Below are 13731 nucleotides of genomic sequence, written 5' to 3' on the forward strand. Positions count from 1 at the left end.
AAGACCGTCCCAATTAGTGAATGCAATTCTAGTTTTTATTATACCGTTGTACACAACAAAATTGTAGAGTTTCTAGTCTACACACTAACGAAGGGGAGAATAAAACACATAAAAAATAAAAAATGATCGAAATTTCATCTTCTCTTTACTTCCGTTTGTTTACCACAATCATATGTCCACAAACTTCCTTGTACTCGATCCAAATTAGCAACTAGTAGAAGAAAAAAGTTATCTCTTTCTGGAACGGCAAGTTGAAGAACCCATCACTTTTTCGACATATCATAGACCTCACCATTAAATGCCAAATTTGGGTCGGGCTCGAGATTTGACAGATTGATTGTTTCACACATATTTGCAAGCATGTACATATTCATTATATATATGTAGAAACAAACCTTTGATGACCCAATTAACAAGTAGCAAAATGAGAAAGGCAAGTGTGTTCGCCTCCAACTCCAGGCTGGATATCTCTTAGGCTTCGATCTGACGATCTACCAGATTAAGGCGCTAGTTTGTGTGTAGACATTAACAGTGCGCAACACTCGGAAGCTGTTCCATGGTGTTGCAGCAGTTTTCTCACAGAAGTGTATGCATAATCAAAACAAGGGTATCTGCTGAAATGTTCGATCGCCGTTTATTTATTGTAGAAGATGGGAGAAAATGAGTCATTGATAGGAAAGAAAATTACATGAGGGAACAAGTTCACATATACATAGAATACAGTTTCCCCAAGTCCAACATCAATAAACCATGTCACAGAAACAAGAAGGCTCAACAACGATTTGCGATTGCTCCAAGAAAGCCTTGTGGAGGACCGCTCTATGTATTCACCTGCATACAAACAACACCCGTTAGAAATACAAAAACTACGCAACTAGACAGAGTTTGATGGCTTGACAAATACAATAAGGCATAATCTTATGATAATAAGGCATAGACTCACTGATAGCCTTACTATTTTGTTGAGATCATTATAAGTCATCCAACAAACACATCTTTTTAGCCAGAGCAACAAGAGTTCATATAATTCCTTTCTTTAACTGAGTATTTCACAACTGCTTCATGGTTAACTATATAGCTTTTCCACATTAGCCCTATATACATGTACGTCACCTGACCTCCTAGGTCAAATAGGGGTGATGCCCATTATCATCATAATGGCCTTGCTACAGTGGGACAAGAATTATGTGCCAAGATCAAATTTATCTAATATTATTTTGTCACCTCAAGAATAAAAGCATGCAACCTTACTATCTTAGGTCATTGCATTAGAAAAAACTGAAATGCTCCTAATAAATGTTGCTTACCATTACGCATTGCTAATTGCATCAGCAAAGAATGACCGATTGCGCTTCTGAACATCAAATTCAACATCAAGGAGATCAGTTATACCAGCTTTGATCTTCTGACCTACTCTAACAGGACCTACACCCTCAGGAGTGCCTGCAGAAGTGCGGAGGAACAAATGAATAACCCACAAAAAAGATTTCTGGTGAAAAACAAGCTGGACATAGAGAAAATGTCACTACCTGTTAGTATCACATCACCCTCCATTAATGTCATGATTGAACTGATATAACTGATTAGAAAAGGAATCTTGAATATCATGTCATTTGTCGATCCCTTCTGCCTTAGTTCATCATCCACCTAGATACAATTGATAGTCAATTGTACACTGTATGATATAAACTTCAGACAAAAATAAATACATTTCACATTGCAGATTTGTGCAGTTACCTTTAGCCAAAGCTCTAAATCATCAGGATTAGTGACAGCTGATTTGGGTACCTTGTTTGATGGAAAAATTGTCATGTCACTAGAATGGCATAGCCATGGAGAACATGGAAAACAACAAAGATAAGGTGTATTTGTCCACCAACTGAACTAACTAACTTTAATATGGCATTGAGGTGTAATTGTAACAAGGGAATACATATGAATAAAAAAAACTGTCCTTAGACATCCACTACAACCAATTTCATATAACATAGACATCCACTACAACCAATTTCATATAACACTCAAACAGAAATAATTGCTTACTACGGCACTAATTGGAGTGAAGGTGTCCTGTGCTTTAGCCAACGTCTGTCCAACAACAGCACTGACTAACTTTAATATGACATTGAGGTGTAATTATAACAAGGGAATACGTATATTGTCCTTAGACATCCAGTACAACCAATTTCATACAAGACTCAAACAGAAACCATTGCTTACTACTGCACTAATTGGAGTGAAGGTGTCCTGTCCTTTAGCCAAAGTCCATGGAAGACCTGCAGACTGCAAATTTCCAGTTTGCGAGTGTGATAAGAAAAACATTAAGAGATTGTGTGTCTGTTTCAGAATAAAAGGTCATGGTGGGCAATTAATGCTACAAGTTTGCAAACAAAAATATACCGAACAGAAAACATTGTGTCAAATGAAACATATTGGATGAATGAAGATACTAACTAGCTGAACTAAACAGAATCTGACTCCTTGTTATTAATTAATAGACAATATATTAAAGAGTAACTCAGGAGACTAAGATGCAAAATTGTTGATAAATTATCTTATGCAAATTGAATGCATGTATAAACATACATAACTTTCAACAACCACTAGGGATGACAGATGACAGTAAAACAACTATATAGAGCAAATAGCACAAGATTCGCAGAAGGTAGCACTCACCTTAGCAGCAGATTGAAGGTCCCTTGCTGTCATGTCCAAAGCAAGTGCATAACCTGGGAAATTCAACGATGTAAGTAGTTATCTTATATTAGTTTCTTACTGACGAGAAGGCCAAAAAAAAACTTTTCTTGAATCATAATGAAGATGGCCCTAAACTGTTTAATTTAGTGAGGACAAAACAAATATCGAGGAACCACAACAGAGACTACATATTGTAAGTTATTCATTCAAGTTCACCACTGATGAAGAAAACAGATTACAATTAATGAGGTTGTCACTCAGGCCATACCACCATACACTCCACGAATATAGAGAACATGCAACTGTACAAGAAATATACTTGAGTTCATGAGCTCTGCATTTCTATGTACCATGAAAGGTACTTTCATATTCCCGCTTCACAAAATCAGCATCAAATAAGCATGAGCTTGCCTTGTCAATTCTAACTTCCAAATTACACACTTGCACTTTCCACAAAGATTTTCAAATGAAGCTGGCACTAATAAAAGTCATGTTTTCATTGACATCATTCATGTTAAAACAATGCAGCTAGGAGAGAATTGTTCTCATCATTAATTCCAAATGTCAAATTGTTTTCAGAACCTTGACACAACCTAGATTCCTTATCGACCTTTCTGGTAGATGAAACCATTTTAATTTTTACTGCACTATGCAACCACACTAATTTTCCTCTACATATGAGAACGTAAAGCCTTATCATCATCAGTTCATCACACGAGCGTTACACTGTTAATTACATCGGGTCACTTGTTGCTGACGCATTTCACAAATTACCTCCCACGAAGTCCATAGCTGACGCCTCGGGGACATCGCGCCCGCGCCGGGAAATGACGACGGCGAGCTCGACCTCGTGGTGCAGGGACTCGAGCGGCTCGGGGATCTCGATGGCGGCGTTGGCCACGCCGGCGTGGAGGAACGACGAGGTCGGCTTCAGGAACAGAACGGGCTCCTGCAACATACGCAGCACACGGGCAGCGCCGCGAGATGCAAATCAGAGGGCGCGCGCGGGAGCCTGCGCGATCGAAGTTGGAAGCACGGGAGTGTTTTGGGATCGGATGGGAGGGGCCGCGCGGACCTTGGGGACTGGGTTGCCGAGTTCCTTGGCGTGGGCCATGTAGTTGCGGCCGACGCCGATGATCTTCGTGCTCGCCGAAAGGAGCTTCTGCGCCGCCGCAGCCGCCATGGTCGGCAGAGTGGGTGGATCGGAGGTGTCGACGAGGTGGAGGTGACGGAGAAGCAAATGGGTTCTGAACTTCTGATTCTGACTAAATGGGGCCCCTTTCGTGAGGTTACTATCCTGTTGTGGGCAGGGCTGGGCTGTTGCGTACCAAGGCCCAATATGATGAGGCCCTTCTACCTGTCATCTAGTAGGAGTATTTATTATTCTTCTCCATCGACATATGGCCACAAGTAGCTCGTGCAGCATATGTGGAGCAGTGAACTTCTGGAAACACTCATCGATCGAATGCAACTTGGCACGGTGTGTATGAGCGATAGAACGGAAAAAGGCGGCTGAACATTTGCTCTGCGTTCAGGAGACCTGATCAGAGTCGCTGTCACTATGTGGGCAGTTTGGTACGTGCTGAGGAAGGCGATTCTTGAGAACTGTTTCCAAAGTCCGTTATCTACACACTACTTCATCAATATATAGGTACATAGCTGAACTTGAGCTCATCAAACCTGAACAAGGGACACCGAGAGGGGCCAAGAAGCAGTGCCTAGGTGGATCCCTCCACCAGCGAACATGATGAAGATCAATGTGGACGCAGCAATCTCCAAGAACTTGGGCAGATCAGCGGCTGCGGCAATAGCACGGGATGGTGTTGGAACGTTTCCTCCATGGTGTTACGGACCCAGAAACAATGGAGGCAATTGCTTGCAGAGAGGGTCTTGCTCTAACAAGCGACCTTGCGTTCAGAAAGGTCCGCCCGGCTGGCCAGCGACAACGTGAATGTTGTGACAAGTTTCAAGGGTGATGGCAAAAGGAGTCTACGGACATATTGTCCAAGAGATCAAGGCCAGAACGGGTGATTTTGAACTTTTTTTAAATTTTGATTTGGTCATGAAGGTTGAGTGTCTAATATCGATGCTCATTGTTTAGCTAGAAGTTGTGTTGATTGTGAATTAGGAGGACAAATGAGGCTGTTATCACCGTCCGATGGTGTCTGTACCTCAGTATCCTTGAACAATCAGTAAAGGATGGTGACTTCCTAAAAAAAGAGTATTATCGCAAAAGAATGTGATAAAAAATACAGATAAGAAAATTCTCATGTTCCCACTGCAGGTTATCAGCAAAAAAAAAAGGATCGTTCTTGTAACTATGATCACAAAAAAAATGCAAAATTGTCCTGCGCTGTCTCCATTAACAAGTTTTCAGCATTTTACCGAGGTGAGGAGTTGCTCACGCCCTTCTATAGTTCTAGATCTTTCTCTGTGTTCTAGCCATTGTCAAAAAAAAACGACGCTATTAGCCTACTAATCTGTGCACGTCAGCGTCCGGCGATGGCATATGCACCAAACGCTCAAGGAATCAACACAATCAGTCAATTACACAAAAAGCATGTAGACTCCATTAGCTGGCTGCTAATTGCCATGAGGATAAGCTAGATCTGTGTTGTTGCGGGCAAGGAGGAATTACACGAGACCAAACAAATTGCCGGATCGGTCGGTACCCAACAACAAAAAGGGTGATGAAATCGACCAAAATGCGAATAATTAAATGGAGGCCGAGCAAAAGGATATGCAATACTGACGAAAACTTTGTTGCACGATGCACACTAAAATGGCAATTGCCAAATTTGTTTGTTTCATGCAGTAGTGTTGTACAGGGACGGACTACTCGCCATGTCGAGACGCATGACTTTCTATCCACTTCGGATGGTAACCCTACCAATGACACTCGGGCTAAAACCAGAACAGTAAACTTGACAGCCTATCTTGCGCTCTTCATCCGCACTCCCTAGAGCTCGTCCTGCACAGCCGTAAACAGGCAAGGAACGTTAAAATTAAAAGGTGAAAGCAAAGCAAAGCAAAATAAAATGAAGCGTAATGAGATAGGCCGAAGTTGGTAGGGAAGTTAACGCACATGTTTCTTCTCCTCAGCGGAAGCATCCTTGCTGCCCTCCTCTGGCTTCTCATCAGCAGCGACCTTGCCATCCTCCGATTTCGCATCAACAGAGTCCTTGGCCTCCTCTGCGGCTGTATCAGCCTTTTCATCGTCCGTGTCATCCTCATCCTCCTGACATATGCATATGAAAGTGCCATTTGGCGTTAACAAAATAATAGGCAGAATATATATGGGTAGAGACTTAGTACAAACAAATCAATCCAGACTTACATCTGCATCATTGTCATCATTAGTGCTCGCAGATTCCTGAAAAAGAGGAGCATTGGCAAGTTAACACAAGACATTGTTTAGTTCCCTTCAAAATTCCAAAACTTTACAAGATTTCCCATCACATCGAATGTCTTAACGCATGCATGAAGTATTAAATGTAGTTAAACAAAATAACTAATTACATAGTTTATCTATAATTTGCGAGACGAATCTTTTAAGCCTAATTAACTCATGGTGGGACAATAATTACCAAATACAAACGAAAGTGCTATAGTGGTTTACACCCAAAAGTTTACGCATCTAAACAGGGCCTTGATTTTGTTTCATCAGAATGGCATTGCATAAGAGATGGGTGTGTAATTCTGCATACCTCCTCGAGCCTCTTTTTCTCGGCCTCGTCAAAGGCAGCCTTCTCAGCCTGCAACAAATCATTATATTAATTGCACAATTAGACAATGTAAAGTACAAAACAGATAACCCTGTATAGAGTACAGACAAGTTGACATACATCTTTCAGCTTGGCCCAGGTCTCCTCTGCAAACTTCTTGGCGTACTCAGGGTCATCAGTGATCAGAATGTTGTCGAACAGAGTTCCTGATTTAACCTAGAGAGAGAGGATGAAAATTAGTGGCTCTCCAGAAAAAAAATAACTCACTAAATTCATGGAGTACAGCGCTAACCTGCCACAGTTCAATGCCAATGTGCTTCAAACTGTCAAAAGCATAGATGTAAGGGTCGTCCTTGTAATCTGTACACCAAGAAAAAAAATAGAATGAGCATTCTTATTAACCAGAAAATGTGAAATAGACAGCAGGTTTACCCTCAAGATGGCATTGTCGATTTTCGAAGTAAAAAACTAACATACCTGGGTTGTCAATCAAGGGAGCCTTCCACTTGCCCTTGTAGTCGGGGTTCTTGATTTTCTGAACACCACAAAATCAACCCATATCAGCAGTTGTAGCATGCTACACTGCCTCTTGCCTAGCGTAGTTAATCCACCTATACATGTTCATACCTTTTGCTTCCATGGTCCTTTGTACTCAGGGTTAGGAATGGTTGGGGCTGTCCATTCACCATCTTCTTCATCATCCCAATCCTCTGGCTGAAACAGGTAAAGAAGAATGTGAAATCGAATATCTGTTGACGATCTCATCACAGGTGATGTACATACTATGTAATAAGCAAAATATGCACCTTCTTTGCATCAGGGTCAGGAATTTCCTTGGGAATATCATCATAACCCTGAAAAGAACAATCTGAGTCAGACATCAATAGAGATAAAGATATTTGGTAAAACCAGGCTGTTTATACTACCACGATATATGCTCATATTGCGTTAAAGCTTGTGAGTTTCAGAATATGGAGGAGACAATATGACACAGACTTCCATACCAAAAGGCAAGTAAAGTGAAATTGATCAAACATAAAAAAACACAATATTGACAGAGCACTTAAAGGTCTGGCCGTCTGGCAGTAAAGGAAAATATACCTCTGGCTTCTTGTCCTCAGGATCTGGAATGTATTCTTTGTCATCCCAATCTTCTGGCTGCAACCATTAGCTGCTATATATTAGCACATATGTGAAAAGAGGGCAACCAAGTTTGTTCAGAAGAGCCAGACATCGTTCTCTAAACATCACCTTCTTGGCTTCAGGATCTTTGATCTTCTTTGGAGGAAGAATATCCCAATCATCATAGATGCTGCCAGATTGCTTCTCAGCGTTGTCAATGAGAATGCTGTATGTGGCATCAGGACGGATTATCAAAGTATACACATGTGTCAGCTGATCGGTCTCACATGGCACCTCCTTCTTGATCAAATGGTTCTTGCCGTTCTTAGTAAGGATAGCATGAACCTTCTTGGTGGCATACCCACAGATATCCGGTCCAAACATGATGCTGAAAGTGAAAATTACGGAGAACTGTGTTCTGTCAACCGGTCCAAAGATGTTATAGCTTGAATACGCAAAGAGATGGTGACCAGTCATCACCTGTATGGCGTGTCCCCACCAAATTTCTTCTGATCGACATATCCACCAAGCAATTTCACATAGCCACCACCGCAGTCGAGCTTCTGCTCGTGCTTCACCGAGAACTGCAGCACCAGTGTCTTGTCCTTGTTGCTGAACTCGGGGTACTGTGCTGAAATGGCGTAGAACCTGTAGTCTTCAGAGGTCTGGATACCTGTACCCCCAAACAGAAATATCTGTAACATGCCAGAAAGAAAGAGCAAACAGAGATCGTCAGTGACATTGTCAATTTCGGCCCTCACCTTTGTCGTCGGCATCTCCATTCCATTTGCCAGACGTGTGATTCCACTCGCCGGCCGTGCTGTCGTCCTTCTTCCAGTCGGACTTGACCCACCGGTCCACCCACCCGTCTGGTGTCCAATCACACAATTCAGATAGACAGTTCCCGTAAGACGGCGAAGGTTTAACGCCGAATCAGAAACATCAGATCGGAAACCTCGGGGCGAAATTTTGAACTCATAAACCCTAAACCTCGGGCCACAACAGGCAAACTTACCGAATTGCCAAAATACGTCTGAAAAAGATACGACTGCCACAAAACAGGCTGATCCATGCACGCGACGAAAAATCAGTGTCGAATTCAAACGAAATGCACGAGGAAACACAAGTCGTGGCCGAGGGATCAACGAGGTCCGCTCGAGATTCCTCGCGTCGAAACAAACTGCTCGCTAGCCTCCACGGACGCCAACACGCCCCAGAACAACGACGAACACCAACCCCCCCCCCCCCCCCCCCCAAAAAAAAACAGAAACGGCCGCATCGCTCCACAAACCAACGAACAACTCAACCACATTGTCTGGTTGCCTCACGAGATCCAGAAACCATGAAGAGACGGGTGAGATCCGGGTGTTAATTTACCGTCGAACTTCTCCTGGAAGTAGACCTCGCCGGCGACGACGGCGACCGATGCGAGCGCGATCAGGGCCGCGACGGCGGCCGCGGTGGGGGACGACGACCTCTCGAGGACCGCCATCGTCACCGTCGACGGCGAGCGAACGCCCACCGCTAGAACCGGAAACTTCTGGAACCTTCCACCGATTCTCCGGCCCCGAAAACCTCCTGGTGGGTAGCGACTAGCGAGCGCGAAACGCACCGCACGCTTCGCTTAATAAAGAGCGGGGACGGTAGGGTGCGGCCACCTCCGGTGAGGCCACCGGAGGGCGAGTCCTTTCTCCGACGGCTGGGGCCGGGGGAGGTGACGAGAATACGCGGCGCTTGCGTGGCCCACAACGGCTGCCCCATAGTGCTCGCAGCTACCGGGCCGCGCCAGTAGCAATGCGCCACGTGGAAAAGACGACGTGTTTCGGCGTTCCGAGACGGCGAGACGCATAGGCCAGCACCATGCGCGCCGGCGCCTCTCTTGGCGTAATCGCTCCTTGGTACTGTCTGTGAGAGCACGAGTGATAAGGGAAGAACTCTGGCCGGCCCACATGTCAGGAATAACTCTTTTAGCGAAAACTATTCCTGCGCATCGCTTATAGCAAAGATTACGCAAACAATTTTCTCTGTCAATTTACCGAGCGGCTTGTCGATCATTGCAAAATGTCCTGTGAAAACCAACAGTTCAGCCTTGATGCCCCACAACCTAGACCAGAGAGCTCAAAGAATATGTTTCAAATAGCCATACAGAAATCTAATGCAGGTTCCAGCTCCTTGATCAAGGCATTGCCATTACAGCAAGCAAACAGCCGGGCAAGCCTGTACATCCGGATGGTGCAGAAGCAATCGAGCATATGCAAGTTGCATGTTTCTTACCTTTGAAGACACTTCGCCATGACATAATGTATTGAACAGAGTGATCCCCTTTTCTGCGACCTATGAAGGCTCGGAGGTCATTTGCATCAGACACATTTCCAGCTTCTAATGTTTTCAGGTCACAATTTCTTGTGAAGCAGGATATATAATGCAGGAAAATTTTGGATGGACAGCACCAATCTTCAGACCGCAGCTTTTTGTAGAACAGAAACAAGTTCACAAACATTATGGCAGGAGAGGTTCTACATGGATGCCAAGTATGATCATTTTAATGTGACAGAAAATTCCCGAACAGGTCAAGAAAAGTACAGCTGATTTGCATGTTGGGCGGATGGAAGGAAATCATCTGAATGCTGGTAGCTCTTGTCTCAGTGCAGCAGGAATCGAACTGCAGCTACAGCATCACCTTTGTGCTCTCGGAGGGTTCTCTCTGCAATCTTCTTGTCCAACTGCATATTCACATACACTTGAGAACAGGCTTTTTCAGAACTAAATATTACTCCAATCAAAGTTTGGGATAGGCACCTCAAGCTCGTTGGCAATAATTTCAACATCGGTAGGGTTGATCTTGACAGCAGCTAATTCTTTCTCCCTGGTGAAATAGTAAATCCATGGAATTTATGTTAAAACTGTTCCCTGGCACTTTTCAGGCAATCATATATCTCCAAATGCAGAAGGTGACTTAATTGTGTACATTTCAGATGGGAGTTCATATTGTGCAAAGAAAAAAATATATAATACCAGAACTAAAGAATATCCACAGAGTGCCCAGAAATTGATGTGTCAAATACTCAAATAGCATACTGCAAAACCTAGTAGCTAGTTCAAGGTTAGGACTACATCCAGATTTTTGTCATTTAACTCAAAAAAGATCCTGCAAGGTTCATTTTCATTCTGCACTGTAGTACAGACGGTAACTAACTCTGCAAAAAGTGCAAGCGTTACAGAAGTTATGGAGGGGAAAGTATCAGAAATTTGTAAGTAGCCTAATAACAGTTGTGGTTATGTTAGCTAACCTCAGCCTCATTGCATTCCAGTCAGCCTCTTTGGATGAAGCAAGTGCTGCCATGGCCTGCAACACAAGCAAAACATATAAAGAAAACATTTACACCAGCACATTTGATATTGTTGAATCACACAGATATTTCTCTACGACTACTTCTACTTCCTTGATAATGTCTGCGACTTCAGCATTGAGTTTTCATAAAAGAATGTTTGTTGTGCCAGAAATTTTTCTCACATATGTAATCCCTTCAAGATCATCACACTGGGTGGATAAGAATCAAACAATTGTCCAAGAAAAGACATTTTGAATGCCACTTTGACTGTTCTTTTTTTTTCTCTCAAGTTCCATACACCCTCTGTAAATAAGGGACTAAATGTACATTTTGACATATTGAAGACCACTAGGGACCTTTTTTTACTAGCAGAAAGGAGAAATGATGGGAGCCTGCACGAACTCTATAGGTTGGCAGAAAACTGAATTTCATAATCGAATGTAGCAGGAAAAAAATATGGCAAGTTATATTCATATTAGTAAGATTAACTTACAAGCGATTGTAGCAGAAAAAATTATGGCAAGTTATATTCAGATTAGTAAGATTAGCTTACAACCGACTGTAGCAAACAACTACCACAAACTATATCCATATTAGTAAGATTAGCTTACAAATATCTCTTCTTGTTAAACTACACATAACCCAACCTTGACTGGCATTATGTTGCTAATTTATACATAGATATATCTTCAAAACGTAAAAATAAGGTTAGCATAGATATATATGCAAACAGAACCTCCTAAAATGTATCCCGGTACAGTCAACCTTGGAGATTTAGGGACATATTTCATATTGAGCAAATAAGAAATCAGCGTCCTACTGGTGATTGTAATCAAATCAGGAGTGAAATATCAATAGCACTAATAAGAGATTCGGCAGTGAACAGCACATTTCTTTATTTCTACTCGTCAAAGTGGATGTTTAGTTCATGTATCAGGATTCAAGCAAATTTATTTACATAGGAGCTAACTATATCAAGATTCAGGTAATTTGCTTGCAGAACTTTAGCTGAATCCAGGCATCTCCGCGAAGCAGGCAACTGCACAAAATCGAACCCTGGAAGCAATATTATACTGCCATTTATTCGTGATGATTCCACAATAAGGCCAAATCCCCCAGCACGTGGCTCTAATTTCTTACTAATGAACGAACTGATTACAAACCAATATCGGTTACTCATTAGAGATGCGGAGAACGGAATGAATTGACAGGGAGATTGGGTGATTTTGGATATTACGTACGGATTGCACACGGGAGGAGTCGAGCTGCCGGTCCTCGACGTGGTCGGTGAGCTTGTCAAGCGCCTTGCTCTGCTGCTGAAGGTCCTTTGAGTCCACCGCCGCCTCGCCCTCGGCGGCGGCGGCCCCCGCCGCCGCGGCCGCCTTCTCCTCGCCCGCCGCACCCATTGCCTTAGCTTCCCTCTCTCCGTTCGCAGCCTAAAACCCTAGTTCGGATCTCCTTTCTCCGATGACACGAGATGGTATGCGGCTTGTATTCCTCCGGTCGGGCGTTAAGATTCGTGCGGTTTGGTGGTGAAGGGCGATATACAAGGATGAGTTAATTGCATCTGTGCTATTATAACTAGGCAGGTTGGCGCGCTTTGCGCGCCTGTAGCAAAAGATTTGATGTAAAATAATAATAAAAATATATTATCGTATATTACAGTTAAAGCAATATCGTGCTGATATATTTTGGCAACGTGTTGATGTATTGAATGAAGTGTGATAGGTATAGTTGATAGATTGTCATATAATTATATTTTGCGAGTTTATGAAGTGGAATTAAAATCCAATAAGTAGTAGGGGCTAGCACGTGTAGACGTAGTGTATGAAATATGGTTATTGTTTTCATGTAAATAAATAATTAAATATATTTTGTGGGTGGATTCCAATTGAATATTATGTGGGTAACACCTAAATAACACACAGGGCCCATCCCTGTATAAATAGTACATAGAAGAATTTATTTTGTGTATGTTAGTAGATATAATTGATGGATTAGCTTACACTAATTATTAATTTTGGTAGAAAAAATGATAGGGTTAGAAATGAATGTATGATTCAATTATATTTTGCGAGTTCACAAAGTGAAAATAAAATCCAATATATAATAGAGGTAAATGTAGTATATAATTTTTTTTCATAAAAAACTAAACATTTAAACACATGGGGCCACTTTTTAATTTTTTTATTTTTAATTTCGAATTATATTTTTTTATTATGAACAGTACCCGGTGGGGCACACATGAATAATACCATTTTATTATTTTTTTATTATGAACAGTACCCCCGGCCCACATGAACAGTACATTTTATTATTTTTTAAATGATGAACAGTACCCCCGGGCCCACGTGGGCCGCAACGCATGAGCGCGCGCCAATTCCTGGCGCGTTAGTATAGTACTCAATTTCTCGAGCTCACGTATATATCATTATAATTCAGAGATATACATTACAACTCGTTTTTTACTTGAGATATATCACTTCCTTTGCGAATGCCCGAGGCAGTGCGTCGACGCTGCCCCGTGCTAAGCTTGTCGATTATCGCGGTCTTCATTTTGCAACTATGATCTACCCCCCGCGGCGGCAATCCTGCTGAAAACAGTGGAGAGAAAAAAATAGATCAGAACGAACGGGGAAGAGTGAGAACGGGCGGAAGAGAACGAATGGGCAACACCGCAACAGTGAGAAAATAGTGGAGCGTTTTGCCATTCACACTTATGATGGGACCCAAGCCCAAGCTTGTAGGTCCACCATGTCAGTAGCAAAGAGATGCAATTTGTTTTTTAGTTTTTATATGTAGAGTCCACCAAAATCATATTACCTATGTTTCCATTCCTATGTTCCAAACGCCAC

General features: G+C 42.5%; 3 protein-coding genes across 4 annotated transcripts; all 3 read right to left on the bottom strand.

The window, feature by feature from the left end:
* Positions 1-610: 610 nt before the first annotated feature.
* Positions 611-4000, bottom strand: LOC120649202 (probable acylpyruvase FAHD2, mitochondrial). 2 transcript variants are annotated; one of them, XM_039925926.1, is made up of 9 exons: positions 3773-4000; positions 3472-3646; positions 2677-2729; positions 2221-2283; positions 2044-2088; positions 1738-1788; positions 1530-1647; positions 1308-1443; positions 611-831 (listed from the first exon to the last, which is right to left on the bottom strand). In XM_039925926.1, exons 1-8 carry the CDS (start codon positions 3878-3880, stop codon positions 1310-1312), a joined length of 747 nt encoding a protein of 248 aa, XP_039781860.1. In that variant the 5' UTR covers positions 3881-4000; the 3' UTR covers positions 611-831; positions 1308-1309. The 2 variants fall into 2 exon arrangements, with proteins under 2 accessions (XP_039781860.1, XP_039781861.1); XM_039925927.1 differs by lacking the exon at positions 2044-2088 and having other exon boundaries at positions 3773-3978.
* Positions 4001-5434: 1434 nt separating this feature from the next.
* On the bottom strand, positions 5435-9208 carry LOC120649203 (calreticulin-like). Its single transcript, XM_039925929.1, has 14 exons — positions 8922-9208; positions 8306-8413; positions 8025-8217; positions 7674-7932; positions 7524-7580; positions 7229-7276; positions 7050-7136; positions 6900-6957; positions 6715-6782; positions 6543-6638; positions 6405-6452; positions 6035-6070; positions 5783-5935; positions 5435-5668 (listed from the first exon to the last, which is right to left on the bottom strand). Exons 1-14 carry the CDS (start codon positions 9034-9036, stop codon positions 5657-5659), a joined length of 1338 nt encoding a protein of 445 aa, XP_039781863.1. The 5' UTR covers positions 9037-9208; the 3' UTR covers positions 5435-5656.
* Positions 9209-9977: 769 nt separating this feature from the next.
* On the bottom strand, positions 9978-12390 carry LOC120649204 (huntingtin-interacting protein K-like). Its single transcript, XM_039925930.1, has 4 exons — positions 12118-12390; positions 10835-10890; positions 10344-10410; positions 9978-10267 (listed from the first exon to the last, which is right to left on the bottom strand). Exons 1-4 carry the CDS (start codon positions 12280-12282, stop codon positions 10187-10189), a joined length of 369 nt encoding a protein of 122 aa, XP_039781864.1. The 5' UTR covers positions 12283-12390; the 3' UTR covers positions 9978-10186.
* Between the last annotated feature and the right edge of the window lie 1341 nt (positions 12391-13731).

Source organism: Panicum virgatum, chromosome 9K (genome assembly GCF_016808335.1).
Source record: "Panicum virgatum strain AP13 chromosome 9K, P.virgatum_v5, whole genome shotgun sequence".
Taxonomy (NCBI): Eukaryota; Viridiplantae; Streptophyta; class Magnoliopsida; order Poales; family Poaceae; genus Panicum; species Panicum virgatum.